The sequence below is a fragment of the Dendrobates tinctorius genome, unplaced genomic scaffold, assembly GCF_039654945.1.
Source record: "Dendrobates tinctorius isolate UK_male_01 unplaced genomic scaffold, ASM3965494v1 ptg000011l, whole genome shotgun sequence".
NCBI lineage: Eukaryota > Metazoa > Chordata > Amphibia > Anura > Dendrobatidae > Dendrobates > Dendrobates tinctorius.
Genome location: NW_027361679.1, coordinates 111,051,684 through 111,066,333, shown reverse-complemented (window position 1 = coordinate 111,066,333; position 14,650 = coordinate 111,051,684). Strand labels below are relative to the sequence as shown.

Here is a 14,650-nt window from a genome sequence, read left to right as displayed (position 1 = left end):
TGGTTACTGCTTTGCCACCAACACAAGTTAGTGTAGAGAGGTTGTTCTCTGCTCTCAAAATAATTAGATCAGATTTGAGGGCATCCATGAAGGAGGATCTGACAGAGGCAATACTTTTTCTGAGGACAAATTTATAGATTTCTTCTTATTAACTGCATAACAGTGTTTATTGCATATTTACTTACAGTTTAGAAAAGTTTATAAAAGTTATTTGCTATATTCTAATTGTATTCTAATAAATGTAGTTTTTGCTCTAAGTGGTCTGATTACTTATATGACGGTGAGAAACTGAATAAGCATGATGTTTAATATTTTACAACAGTAAATTTGTTATGAATTGGCCATTTATGAAGGAGCCGGAGTCGGAGCCTGATAAAATCCAGGAGTCTGAGTCGGAGTCGCAACTGTGGCTTACCGACTCCACAGCCCTGAGTAAAATACCACATAACTCTCATGGTTCCACCCCCCTGAGTGTGTCTGCGATGCAGTTACTGACAGCTTGGCCATCCAATCTGGTACAGGGGCGTGCTGAGCTGTCGGTGTGTTTGACAGCTCAACTATCCAATCTGAGTCTGGGAGGCATCTCCAAGTGTTTGTTATCCCAGATGATTGCCATGCTACTTAACTGAGCGGATTCTCACAGACCTCTGCCAGACTTGCATTCAGCTAGTGATTGTGCTTCCTGTGCCTTGAGTTCTGCATGCTTGATCTTTTGTTGCCGGACCTTAGACTTCATTCTGACCATCCATCTGTTTAACTCCTTCTGCTCTGATCAGTTATCCTCCTGGTATTCTGACCTCGGAACGTTACCTGACCATACTTTTGTCTCTTCCTTCTGTTTATGACTTACCCTCCCAGCTTCTGACCTTGGACTCCTTGACCATTCTGATTCACTGCTTGGCCTGGAGAAGTGACTAGCGTAACTATCACTGAATGAAATATTCCAGTTGCAATCTTTATTCATTACATAGTGTAGTATATTGAAAGCACTAAAACATAAAAATTATCAATGTAAATCAAAATTAATATCCTATGGAGGTCTGGATTTTGAATAATACTCAAAATCAAAGTGGCAAATTCAAATTACAGTCTGATCCAACGTCAGTGGAAGTGCCTCAAGACAAGTAAATAATGCTCAGTGGTGTATGTGGCTTCCACGTGCCTGTGCCACCTCCCTATAATGCCAGGCCTTGCTTCTTAAGAGGCATCGGATGTTCTCCTTAGGGATCTCCTCCCAGACCTGGATGAAAGCATCAGTCAACTCCTGGACAGTCTGCGGTGCAATGTGGCATTGGTGGATGGAATGAGACCTGGTATCCCAGATGTGCTCAATTGGATTCAGGTCTGAGGAATGGGCAGGCCAGTCTTGAGCATCAAAGCCTTCATCATGCAGGAACTGCTGACACACTTCAGCTACATGAGGCCTAGCATTATCATGTATCAGAAGGAACCCAGGACCCACTGCACCTGCATATGGTCTCACAATGGGTCTGAGGATCACATCCTGGTACCTCTGGCTAGCACATGGAGGGCTGTGCAGCCCTCCAAAGACATGCCTTCCCACACCATTACTGACCCACTGGTTAACAGCAGGGCTGTGGAGTCGGAGTCGTGGAGTCGGAGTCGGTGCTCATTTTGGTGGAGTCGGAGTCGGAGTTGGAGTCGGTATAAAATGGACCGACTCCAACTCCTAAAATATATAATAAATTGGGTACAGTAATTCAATGCAGGATGTGCTGAATATTTTTTTATAGGAGTTTGGGAAAGTTATGAAATGTCCTATAAATGGCTGTTCTATTCCTGATCTAAGGCTACATTCACGCACAGCGTTTTTCCTGTGTTTTTTGAGGATACGTTTTTCAGCTGCAAAAGCAGATCAGCTTTTTAAAAAACTGCATCACCTGAAAGGTTTTTGAGCTCATAGATAATGTTTTCAATAGCAAAAGCAGATTAGAAATCTGCTCTATCTATATATCCATTTATCCATATCTGTCTATCCATATCGTATCTGTACCAAAAAGAATGAAAACCGGGTAGTACACCAATATATATTCTGTTCTATCTAAATATCTTGATTATTGGATCATAAAAATGATTAAATGTCTGAGGTTCACATTGTACTACAATAAATTTTTCACTTAAATATAAGCAATATGTGTGGGAGTCGGAGTCGTGGAGTCGGAGTTGGAGTCGGAGTCGGTGTAAGGGAAATTGAGGAGTCGGAGTCGCAGGTTTGGCTTACCGACTCCACAGCCCTGGTTAACAGGTCATGCTGGAAAAGGTTCTAGGCAGTAGAACGTTTGGCATGGTGTCTCCAGACTGTCACGTTTGTCACTTGCTCAGTCTGAACCTGCTCTCATCCGTGAAGAGCACAGGGTGCCAATGTTCAATCTGCCAATCTTGGTGTTCTCTGGCAAATGCCAACACCCTCTAGTGGGTGTCAGGCCCCCATACCACCCTCATGGAGTCTGTTTCTGATAGTTTGTGCAGACACATGTTAAGTGTATTAACCTAAAAATGAATACTAGTAGAAATAATATAACCAAAATCGACCTTTAACTGACTAAGTACTAAACGTGAAAGTGTACGGAAGTGTACCGTTTAAGATGAAAGCAAAAAAATCTAAGATTCTTTTAGATTTTTGGGGTATTTCTTATACTGTTAATTTCCGTACACGTACACATTTGGTCACATAGATGTTGGTGGCCTGCTGGAGGTCATTTTGCAGGGTTCTGGCACTGCTCCTCTTGTTCCTTCTTGCACACAATAGGTATCAGTCCTGCTCCTGGGTTGTTGCCCTCCTATGGCCCCTTCCATGTCTCCTGGTATATGCTCCATGCTCTATACTTGTGTACTGACAGACACGGCTACTCTTCTTGCTACAGGTCGCATTGATGTGCCATCCTGGATGAGCTGCACTACCTGAGCAGCTCCTTTGGGTTGTAGACACCTACTTTACGTTCCTCCTAGGAGTGAGAGCAATGACAAAATGCAAAAGTGACCAACATCAACAGCCAAAATGAGAACAGAGAAATGGTGTGTGCAGCCAAAATGAGAACAGCGAAATTGTGTGATCACCCCCTGCAGGATCACTCCTGTATAAGGGTTGTCTTGCAAGTTGCCTTTCTTTTCTACCTGTTGTCTGTTCCATTTCCAAAACCGCATGAGAAATTAATAATAATAATATAATAAATTTTATTTTTATAGCGCCGACATATTCCGCAGCACTTTACATTTCAGAGGGGATTTGTACAGACAATAGACATTACAGCATAACAATAATCACATACAGTAGATTATAACAAATACCAAGAGGAGTGAGGGCCCTGCTCGCAAGCTTACAGTCTATGAGGAAAGAGGGCGACACGAAAGGTGGGTGGTAACAGTTGCTCTGATTGTATGGACCAGCCATAATGTTAAGTGTGTAACAGTACAGACACAGAGGGCTAATGGATGCATAAAGCATGTGGGAACATGATGCTGGGAACCTGGTTATGGTAAACCTTTTGGCTCTGCCACACAGGGATAGGTTAGGTTAATGTGTTGAGGCGATAGGCCAGTCTGAATAAATGCGTTTTCAGGACACGCTTAAAATTGTGGGGATTGGGGACTAATCGTATTGACCTGGGAAGTGCATTCCAAAGAATTGGCGCGGCACGTGTAAAGTCTTGGAGACGGGAGTGGGAGGTTCTGACTATTGAGGATACTAACCTCAGGTCATCAGCAGAACGGAGGGCGCGGGTAGGGTGGTATACTGAAACAAGGGAGGAGATGTAGGGTGGTGCTGAGCCATGGAGGGCTTTGTGGGTGAGGGTAATAAGTTTATACTGAATTCTGGAGTGGATGGGTAGCCAGTGTAATGACTGGCACAAGGTAGAGGCATCGGTGTAACGATTGGTGAGGAATATGATCCTGGCTGCAGCATTCAAGACAGATTGGAGAGGGGAGAGTTTGGTAAGAGGGAGACCGATTAGAAGAGAGTTACAATAGTCGAGACGAGAATGAATAAGAGAAACAGTAAGAGTTTTTGCAGAAATTGATTCAAAATCGGTGTTGCTTCATAACTGGACAGGTTGATTTCCCAGAAGTGTGATAATGGAGTTATATACTACTGTTAAGGCGCCATCTTGGGGGAGGAGTGTTTTTTTAATGAATTTACCTTGCCATAAAAAAAGGGGGGCAGGTCACTGAGGGATCTGTGACCTGTCAGAAGCCATACAGGTGAATAGATTATCAGAGTACCACATGAAGGCCGCCCCGAAGCACGAGCAGCATATCATTAACTACAAATAAAGGTTAAACAATAACCACAAGATGGATTTCATCAACCACTGTAATCCGTATAACAGCGCCACCATGACAGTGTCTGTAGGTTAGTCAACACCATCCTGCTGACAGGTTCACTTTAAGACTGCATCAAAATTTCTAGGTACACTTACACAGTCAGAGATTTAGTAGGATTATAATCAGGTGTATGAGTAACCAATTATACCAAACAGATAAATTGTTTTCAACCTATGTATGAAATTAATGTCTAGCTGAAAAAGGTGTGTAGAAGGTTTTAAACTGGGTGAGGAACAACCAAAGTCGTCTTGTAAATGTGCAGTTGTGGAAGATTTTTTTCATGTCTCCACTTCATACACCATGGAAAGACTGGGAACTGGAACAAGAAACAAGCATTACTACATCAGCAAGGTATCTCCCAGGTAAAGATTTTCAAGCACACCCGGGTACTAATATGTGCTGTTCAAGTTCTTTTGAAGAAGCACCAAGAAATGGGTAGGTTTGGAAACCGTACTCAGTGGTTGGCCAAAGAAACTTGGAGACTGTCAGCGCAGAATTACAGTTCAAGCCAAGTACAGGTGCACGGTTCTTCATGGCGGAGCCAATCATTTAAATACTTTCCCACCTGCTTGTTTTCCATCTATTTCCTCCCTTATTTTTGCTCTATGAAGCCAGAGCTATAAATCAAAGAGGGGCGAGTGGAAATAGAGGGTAAAACGAGCATATGGGAAGGTGTATTTAAATGATTGGCTCCGCTATGAAGCACCAAGCGGCGGGAGCTTGTCAGCACCAAATGACTGTCTAGAGCTTTAAACTAGAGTAATATGGGATGGGAAATATACGGCCAGGGAAAAAGTATGCAGCTAATGAATTCTTTTGAGAACCCTGCTTTTAGAAGTGGAAATAAAGAACAAAAAAATTTCTGAATTAAAATAGAGGAGCAAGAGAAGCTGAATACAAACTTAAATGTGTCTATACAAATGCACAAAGCATAGGAAGCAAACAAGGATAATTGGAGCTGCTGACACAGGAAGAGCGAGATAATGTCATAGGCATCACTGAAACTTGGTGAGATGATGCACATTAGAATACAAACCTTGAAGGCTGCAACTTATTTATTAGAAGCAGTATTAACAAGAGAGGGAGGAGGTGTTGCATTGTATATTAAGAAAACATATCTCCACAGAGAGCCTAGCATCCGAGACTGGTAGCTCTGTAGAAACTGGTTAAGAATACAAGGAGAGAAGAACAGAGAGGACACTATTGTAGGTGTTTATATAGGCAACCTTGAAAGACTGAAGATATAGATGAACTCTTTTGTTACATCAGATGTCTCTGTTCTCAAAAAAGTTCGACAGATATTTGTTGAGAATGTCGCTCAGGCACTAATAATGGTCCAGAAAATTCTTGTCTCGCTGACAATTTTGTTTCGAAAAGTAGAAGAGGATCTGCAATCTTGGACCTAATTTTTACCAACAAAAAGGAGGATGTAAAAAGTGGCTAGGAATTTAGGAGGCAGCAATCATTCTATTCTCGAGGACTCAGACTTTAAGGTTGGACTTCAGAAAAGTAGATTTGAATGGACTCATAAAGTGGATAGGAAAGATACAATGGCTGGATGTTCTAAAGGACAGAAATATCCAAGAAGGATGGGAGATTTTGCTGAACGAAATTCTGACTGCACAGTCTAGCAATCCCGAAAAGAAGGCAGAATTGGAAGCTTTTAAAGAGACCAGGATGGATGAACTCAGAAACTAGTCACTTGTTAAAAATGAAAGAAATGTATATTAAATGTAAAGAGGGGGGCATATCTAAAGAAGAATATAATGCTGTCTGCAGGGAATGCAGGGCAAGCATTAGAAGAGCTAAAGCCAGTAATAAAGTGAGGCTTGCAAGGGAGACCAAAAGTGTTAATAAAAGATTTTGGGAGTATGTCAGAAGAAAAGTCAAAGATGCTATAGGATTATTAAGGGATGAAAATGGTGAAGTGGTCAAAACTGATGTTGAGAAGGCTGAACATTTAAATTCTTATTTTACATCTGTGATCTCTAGGAAAGCAATTGTAACATCAACTCATCTTCACAGTGCCATCAAAGAAATAGAAGAATCCACACCATCTACAAAGAGATGATTTTAAATTGGTTTAAATCTCCAGGTCCATTTGAATTCTATCATATCGTGCTGAAAGAGTTAGCATTGGGAATTGCAAAACCATTAGCCAGAATCTTAGAAAAATCCTGATGTACAGGAGAAGTCCCAGAAGATTGGAGATGGGTAAATGTTGTCCCGATCTTCAAAAAATGAAAGACAATGGAGCCAGGAAAACTACATGCCAGTGAGCCGTACTTCTACTCCAGAGAAGATCTTTGAACAAATTATTAAACAGCATGTATGTAAGTACTTGGATAAGAATACAGTAATTAGCATGAGTTTGTCACAGATAATTCATGCCAGACTAATAATTTCATTTTATGATGGAATCACTGACTGGGTGGGTCAGGGAAATTTGATGGATATAGTATATCTCGACTTCAGCAAGGCTTTTGATAAAGTAGCTTATACGTATTGAAAAAATGACCAAGTATGAAATTGACAAGGCTATGGTTAGGTGGATTCATAACTGGCTTAGTGATCGTATTCAGTGGTAAGACATGGTTGCACATCCAGTTGGAAGAGTGTTTCAAGCGGGGTACCAGAAAGCTCTGTCCTGGCCCTAGTGTTCAACATTTTTATAAATGATCTAGAGAATGAATCTGAACGTAAACTAATCAAGTTTGTAGACGATACAAAGCTAGGAGGGATAGCTAACACTAGAGAAGACAGAGAAAGGATTCAGAAAGATCTAGATAAGCTTGAACAATGGACAGCGACTAATAGAATGGTATTTAACAGAGAAATGCAAGATTCTACATCTGGGCAAGAAAAACAAAAATTACATTTACCGAATGGGAAGAATACACCTAAGCAACAGTACACATGAAAAAGACTTGGGTATACTAATAGATCACAGACTGTACATGAGTCAACAGTGTGGTGCAGCAGCAAAAAAGGCAAACACAGTTCTAGGATGTATTAAGAAAAGCATAGTCTAGATCATGTGAAGTAATTATCCCCTTCCTACTCCTCCTTGGTCAGGCCTCATGTGTAGAATTCTGTGCACCACATTTTATTAAAAAATACATTGAAAAACTGGAGCAAGTACAGAGAAGAGTGACCAGGATTGTGAGTGGACTGCAAAGTATGTCCTACGAGGAACGGTTAATGGATATGTAAAAACTCTCATGGTGCTAGCATGAAATCGGGCGTTTGGTTGGGCACCGCTGGGAATATGAGCTGGTGTGAGCGACGCTGTGTAATGTTTGTGGTGGACAATTCTAGGCTGTTAATGACTGTGCTGCCACCATGTGCCTCATGGTTGCTTAGGACATTGCACACCCCATTGATATGATCCTAATCCACATGTGCACTATCACTAGATTGTTTGCCAAATAACACATTCAATTGAGCAGTTAGGGTTGGAACATGCATTTTTATAACTTTTTTGGGGACCCACCTTTTTGTGTGTCTTTGCATTGTAAATATGAGATTCTATAAAAAAAAATTGCTTTTATAAAAATGCAGTAGCTGATTTTAATAATTTACACCAGATCTGACATGAATTTTTCATGATAAGCACATCTACCTCATCAGGTCTAAGAGCTAATGTATGCAGTTAGTAATGTGAAATCTTGTGACAGATTTGCTTTCCCATAGGTTAATTAGTGCTCAGTTGAGCGCGGACATAGACCCACAGCAAGAAACTCACTAACACATTGCTGAAATTGGGGTCTCTGCTCCTACTTTATGCCACCCCCAGGCTGTAAACCTGGTGCTTGATTTTCCTTTCGTTATCTCTTAAGAAGCTGGAAAGAGTAGAGATTTTTGCAGGAGAGAAGTTTCCTGGGCGTCCGCCCTCCCATAAGATGTTCTGGTGGCGTCAGCAATAAATGGGAGTACCAGCGCAGTCTGACTGATAAAAACGTGGTGAAGGCTACTGCTTAATTGCACTTAGAAGATCTTGTTTGCGTTTTGACCTAAATTTTTATTGGCTAATGGTAACACTTTTCTCTCCCCCTAGACGTAAATGGAGCATGCAGTAATTCCAGTATTCCAACATCCACGTCAGAGATGCCAGATTATATTGTGTGAGTATAGAAACACACTGCCATTGTATTGCTTCACATTTCTGCATTTCAGTCCTGATGTTTTGGTGGTTTCTGTCATTTCATAGGAAATATGCTGCAATCTCATCGCAGGAACAGCGCCAGAGTTACAAGAATGACTTCAATGCCGAATATAACGAATACAGAGACTTGCATGCGAGGATAGAGAGGATAACCAGCAGATTTACCCAGCTAGACTCGCAGCTGAAACAGTTGTGCCAGGGTACTGAGGAGTACAAGGTAAAGATGGCTGCCCGCCGGGCATGGCTTCCAGCAGGAGATGCCCCGGAGAGTGTAGAGGAATCTGTAGCATGTCAGGAAAGCAAGAGGTTGAAGTGCGGGTTCTCACTCACTACAATTACTTGTGGTAGTGGTTCTGTCTCAGTTACAATCCATATTCCCGCAGCTGCCTGGGTATCATGTTTGGTCTTGGCTCCTGCATTCTGTGAATCCTCTCATCTCCATGCTGCTTTAGGAAACCGGGTGTTAACGTTATAGAGGAATCAGTTATAATGCTCTAAGGATGGAGTACCATTGTGAAGTCATGCTCACTCTTTCAGGATTCTGTGCCAATATACAGAGGGGAAAAAAGGATTTAGTCAGCCACCACCAATTGTGCAAGTTCTCTCACTCAAAAAGATGAGAGAGGCCTGTAATTGACAAAACAGGTAGACCACAACTATGAGAGTGAAAATGAGAAAACAAATGCAGAAATTCACCTTGTCTGATTTGGCAAGATTTATTTTGCAAATTATGGTGGAAAATAAGTATTTGGGCATTAACAAAAGTTCATCTCAATATTTTGTTCTATATCTTTTGTTGGCAATGACAGAGGTCAAATGTTTTCTGTAAGTCTTCACAAGGTTGGCACACACTTGGTATGTTGGTCCATTCCTACATGCAAATCTGCTCTATAGCCGTGATGTTTTGGGCCTGTCGTTGGTCAACACAGACTTTCAAATCCCTCCAAAGGTTTTCTATGGGGTTGAGATCTGGAGACTGGCTAGGCCACTCCAGGACCTTCATATGCTTCTTACAAAGCCACGCCATTGCCCTGGAGGTGTGCTTGAGATCATTATCATGCTGAAAGACCCATCCATGTTTCATCTTCAATGCCCTTGCTGATGGAAGGAGGTGTGCACTCAAAATTTCACGATACTTGGCCCCATTCATTCTTTCATGTACACGGATCAGTCGTCCTGGTCCCTTTGCAGAGAAACAGCTCCAAAGCATGATGTTGCCACCCCCATGCTTGTACTGGCTTAAGCAGGGGGACATGTCTGGCACTGCAGGATCTGAGTCCCTGGCGGCGTAGTGTTACTGATAATAGCCTTTTTTATGGTGGTCCTACCTCTATGCAGGTCATTCACTATGTCATCCCCCCCCCGTGTGGTTCTGGGAGTTTTGCTCACCGTTGTTTGACCCCACGGGGTGAGATCTTGCGTGGAGCCCCAGATAGATGGAGATTATCAGTGGCCTTGTATGTCTTCCATTTTCTTATTATTGCTCCCACAGTTGTTTTCATCATACCACGCTGTTTGCCTATTGCAGTTTCAGATTTCCCAGCCTGGTGCAGGGCTACAGTTTTCTTTCTGGTGTCCTTCGACAGCTCTTTGGTCTTCACCATAGTGGAGTTTGGAGTGTGACTGTTTGAGGTTGTGGACAGGTGTCTTTTATACTGATAACAAGTTCAAACAAGTGCCATTACTACAGGTAAGGAGTGGAGGACAGAGGAGCCTCTTAAAGAAGAAGTTACAGGTCTGTGAGAGCCAGAAAGCTTGCATGTCTTTAGGTGACCAAATACCGTATATACTGGCGTATAAGCAGAGATTTTCAGCCAATTTTTTTTTGGCTGAAAGTCCCCCTCTCTGCTTATACGCGAGTCATATAGCCAGGGAGTAGGTGGGGGAGGGGAAATGGGGGTGTCACATCATACTGACCCCCCCGGCGTGGTCTCTGCAGCCCCCCTGCTTGTCCCCCATAGCGCGCTGGTGTCTCCGCCTGCTTAGCACACCGGCACCTGGGCCCCAGGGACAACAGGTGAGTATGTCTTTTTTTTTTTTTTCGTTTTTAATACCTGCAGTAGCGGCAGCAGCAATATATGGGGGCATAATCTATGGGGCATCTTATGGGGTCAGCATATGGGGGCATATTCAATGGAACATCTTATGGTGGCATATTCAGTGGAGCATCTTATGGGGGCAGCATATGGGGGCATATTTAGTGGAGCATCCTATGAGGGCATATTCAGTGGAGCATCATATAGGGGCATCATATGGAGACATTAAATGGAGCATCATATGGGGGCATATTCAGTGGAGCATCTTATGGGGCATATTCAATGGAGCATCTTATGGGGGCAGCATATGGGGGCATATTCAATGGAGCATCTTATGGGGGCATAGTCAATGGAGTATCTTATGGGGGCTGCATATGGGGGCATATTCAATGGAGCCTCTTATGGGGGCATATTCAATGGAGCCTCTTATGGGGGCAGCATATGGGGGCATATTCAATGGAGCATCTTATGGGGGCAGCATATGGGGGCATATTCAATGGAGCATCTTATGGGGGCATATTCAATGGAGCATCTTATGGGGGCAGCATATGGGGGCATATTCAATGGAGCATCTTATGGTGGCAGCATAAGGGGGCATATTCAATGGAGCATCTTATGGGGGCAGCATATTGGGGCATATTCAATGGAGCTTCTTATGGGGGCAGCATATGGGGGCATATTCAGTGGATCATCTTATGGAGGCAGCACATGGGGGCATAATCTATGGAACATTTTATGGGGCAGCATATGGGGCATAATCTATGGAACGTCTTATGGGGCCATAACCTTTATGGAGCAGCATATGTGGCATATTATTCTATGGAGCATCTTTTGGGGCCATTATTAACCTTTGTGCAGCATTATATGGGGTGTATTTTGTATGGAGCATGTTATGGGGCCATCATGAACTGTATGGAGCATTATATGGGGCTCCTGATTCAATATGGCTATTCAAAAACATTTAACCTACTGATGTCTCAATTAATTTTACTTTTATTGGTATCTATCTTTATTTTTGAAATTTACCAGTAGCTGCTGCATTTTCCACCCTAGGGTTATACGGGAGTCAATAAGTTTTCCCAGTTTTTTGTGGCAAAATTAAGGGGGGTCGGCTTATACACTGGTCGGCACTTATTTTCCACCATAATTTGCCAAATAAATCTTGCTAAATCAGACAAGGTGATTTTCTGGATTTGTTTTCTCATTTTCACTCATAGTTGTGGTCTACCTATGATGTCAATTACAGGCCTCTCATCTTTTTAAGTGGGAGAACTTACACAATTGGTGGCTGGCTAAGTACTTTTTTTCCTCACTGTAGATGCAAAATTTTAGAGCATTGTCTGGATGATCTGTTCCATGTAAGCATAACACACAAGCGGACAAGTGTATATTTTTTTTTTTTTTTTTTTTGTGCAAGCAATATAAAATGTGTCCACTAGAGGTCAGCATAATACTTGTTATGTGTACTTTATCGCTCATCCATATTTTAACATGTCCTCATTAAAAAAAGTTTTTTTTTGTAGACCATCCACGATCAAATCTTGCAAGAGTACCGTAAAATTAAAAAGGTAAGCAGTCCTATTAAATATGTTGTAAACCACAAACTGTAAATTACCTTTCAGTTGGCAAGGAGAAAAGTGTGAACTTGATTTGGTTATGACTAGTAAAATCCTTGTATGACCAATTAACAGCACTTTGTACCATTGCCTATGGGTTGCACAAGACGAATATGCTACAGTCACGGACAGCACTTCATCTTCCAATTCTGACATTCATATGTATGCCGGTTGCCAGAGCATGCTGGGAGTTGCCAATATGTCAGATTATTCGGTGAACCCATAATGACAGACCTATTAGGAACTGTTGCATGTAAACCGCAAACCACGGATTAAATGTATTTTTCTGTAATACAAAGACATTAATTGTGATATTTATCAAACTTCTGGCATAATTTCTGCCAAAATAGTAATTTATGACCTACACCAGATTCTTGGTGTGTTCTTACATGCTTTATACGACTTGTCTGACAAGGGGGCGTGGCTTAAAATGCAACGCTATGCAAATGAACAGTGTAGGCTTAGACTAGGTTTTCTGAGCGACTTTGGTAAATCCGGACTGTCCATTCTGTTTGCTGTTGGTTGTGATAAATCTGCAGTAGTATGTTACATAAGGTAAATGTAGTGTCTGTTACATAAGGTAAATGTAGTGTCTTACTGATCTTAAGATGGTTTCTTCTTTCTTGCAGTCAAATCCCAAATACAGCGAGGAGAAGAACAGATGTGAATACCTTCATAATAAACTGGCTCACATAAAGAAACTGATTGCACAGTATGACCAACAGCAGTTTCAGTCGTGGCATTAATGCCCACATCCAGGTAGCGGTATCTGTGCACCTGGATATGTGACTGTTTGTTTTTTTTTGTTTTGTTTTTTTTCCTCTCCATTTCTTTTTTTTTTTTCTCCTATAAATTCTCTGTGCTGGCGATACCTATTCTCCGGTCAGCACCAGTGAAAGTATTTGCCGCACGGCGCAGACTTTTTGTTAACCTCATCCAAGTTTTTCTTGCCAAGCCAAGTAGTGGAAGCTGCACCTGGCTGAGGCACGATCTCTATAAATGCAGTTTAAGTACAATTTAATATATACATATGTATTTTTTTTTTCGTCACAGGCCTCATTATTTTTTTTATTTTTTTTGTCCGTTTTAACATTGTTTGGACTAATGAGATATACAAATGCCAAAAGAAGATATGCTATTTTTATTTCCTGAGTTATTGCTGGAATCCAATAATAAATGAATTAATACTGTTGAATGTATGCTGAGACTTCCAAGTATGGTTTTCAAATAAGTCCTATACAAAAGAAAAAAAAACATTGTAAGGATTTTAAAAAAAAAAAATATCGTTGCTGGATTCAAAATGTTAATGATTGAGGGTGGTCTTCACACTCCAAAGAGATTTTATGCTGCAAGCCAATTACTGGACCATGTTTAGTGGGGACATAGTGGTGTCAGCAGCAGACCCAATGTGATTATCAGGGATACACTGGAGGGAATGTGAATTGCACAGGGCTCTTCATTCTTCAAGCGCTCTGAAACAAGAAAGCCAGTACAAGACTCCAGCACACGTCAGAGAGAGTGTTTGTAACAAGGATTGCAAAAGAGCAGCAGGAAGCCGCAGGCTGACACTGCGCGCTACTGAAGAGCAATGAATACTCACTGCTCTCTGCGATGAAGATTCCCGGCGAGTATTCCGGCAGCTGTGCTCTGCTTGTGAGCAGCGCATGATGTCCTTGCCATGTGCGGCTTACAAGCATTAAGCAGCTGCTGGCAACAGAGCAGGGTGCTGTAAGGGAGCGGAGGAAGGTAAGTGTAATTGTTTTTTTTAATCTTTTCTGATGAGGTCATGCATACCAGGACTGGGATGGGGGCCAATCATACCAGGACTGGGATGGGGGCCAAATCATACCAGGACTGGGATGGGGGCCAAATCATACCAGGACTGGGATGGGGGCCAAATCATACCAGGACTGGGATGGGGGCCAAATCATACCAGGACTGGGATGGGGGCCAAATCATACCAGGACTGGGATGGGGGCCAAATCATACCAGGACTGGGATGGGGGCCAAATCATACCAGGACTGGGATGGGGGCCAAATCATACCAGGACTGGGATGGGGGCCAAATCATACCAGGACTGGGATGGGGGCCAAATCATACCAGGACTGGGATGGGGGCCAAATCATACCAGGACTGGGATGGGGGCCAAATCATGCCAGGACTGGGATGGGGGGACCAATCATGCCAGGACTGGGATGGGGGACCAATCATGCCAGGACTGGGATGGGGGACCAATCATGCCAGGACTGGGATGGGGGACCAATCATGCCAGGACTGGGATGGGGGGCCAAATCATGCCAGGACTGGGATGGGGGGCCAAATCATGCCAGGACTGGGATGGGGGGCCAAATCATGCCAGGACTGGGATGGGGGCCAAATCATACCAGGACTGGGATGGGGGCCAAATCATACCAGGACTGGGATGGGGGCCAAATCATACCAGGACTGGGATGGGGGACCAATCATGCCAGGACTGGGATGGGGGACC

At 42.7% G+C, this 14,650-nt stretch overlaps 1 protein-coding gene across 1 annotated transcript in view; it reads left to right on the top strand.

Moving 5' to 3' along the window:
* Positions 1 to 13,360, top strand: part of ELL (elongation factor for RNA polymerase II) — a 131,811-nt gene extending 118,451 nt beyond the window's left edge. Inside the window, exons 9-12 of the mRNA XM_073546153.1 lie at positions 8,402 to 8,468; positions 8,555 to 8,726; positions 12,069 to 12,113; positions 12,791 to 13,360. Of these exons, the coding sequence (XP_073402254.1) occupies positions 8,402 to 8,468; positions 8,555 to 8,726; positions 12,069 to 12,113; positions 12,791 to 12,907 (401 nt within the window). The 3' untranslated portion in view covers positions 12,908 to 13,360. The remainder of the gene's footprint in view (positions 1 to 8,401; positions 8,469 to 8,554; positions 8,727 to 12,068; positions 12,114 to 12,790) is intronic.
* The last annotated feature ends 1,290 nt before the right edge of the window (positions 13,361 to 14,650 follow it).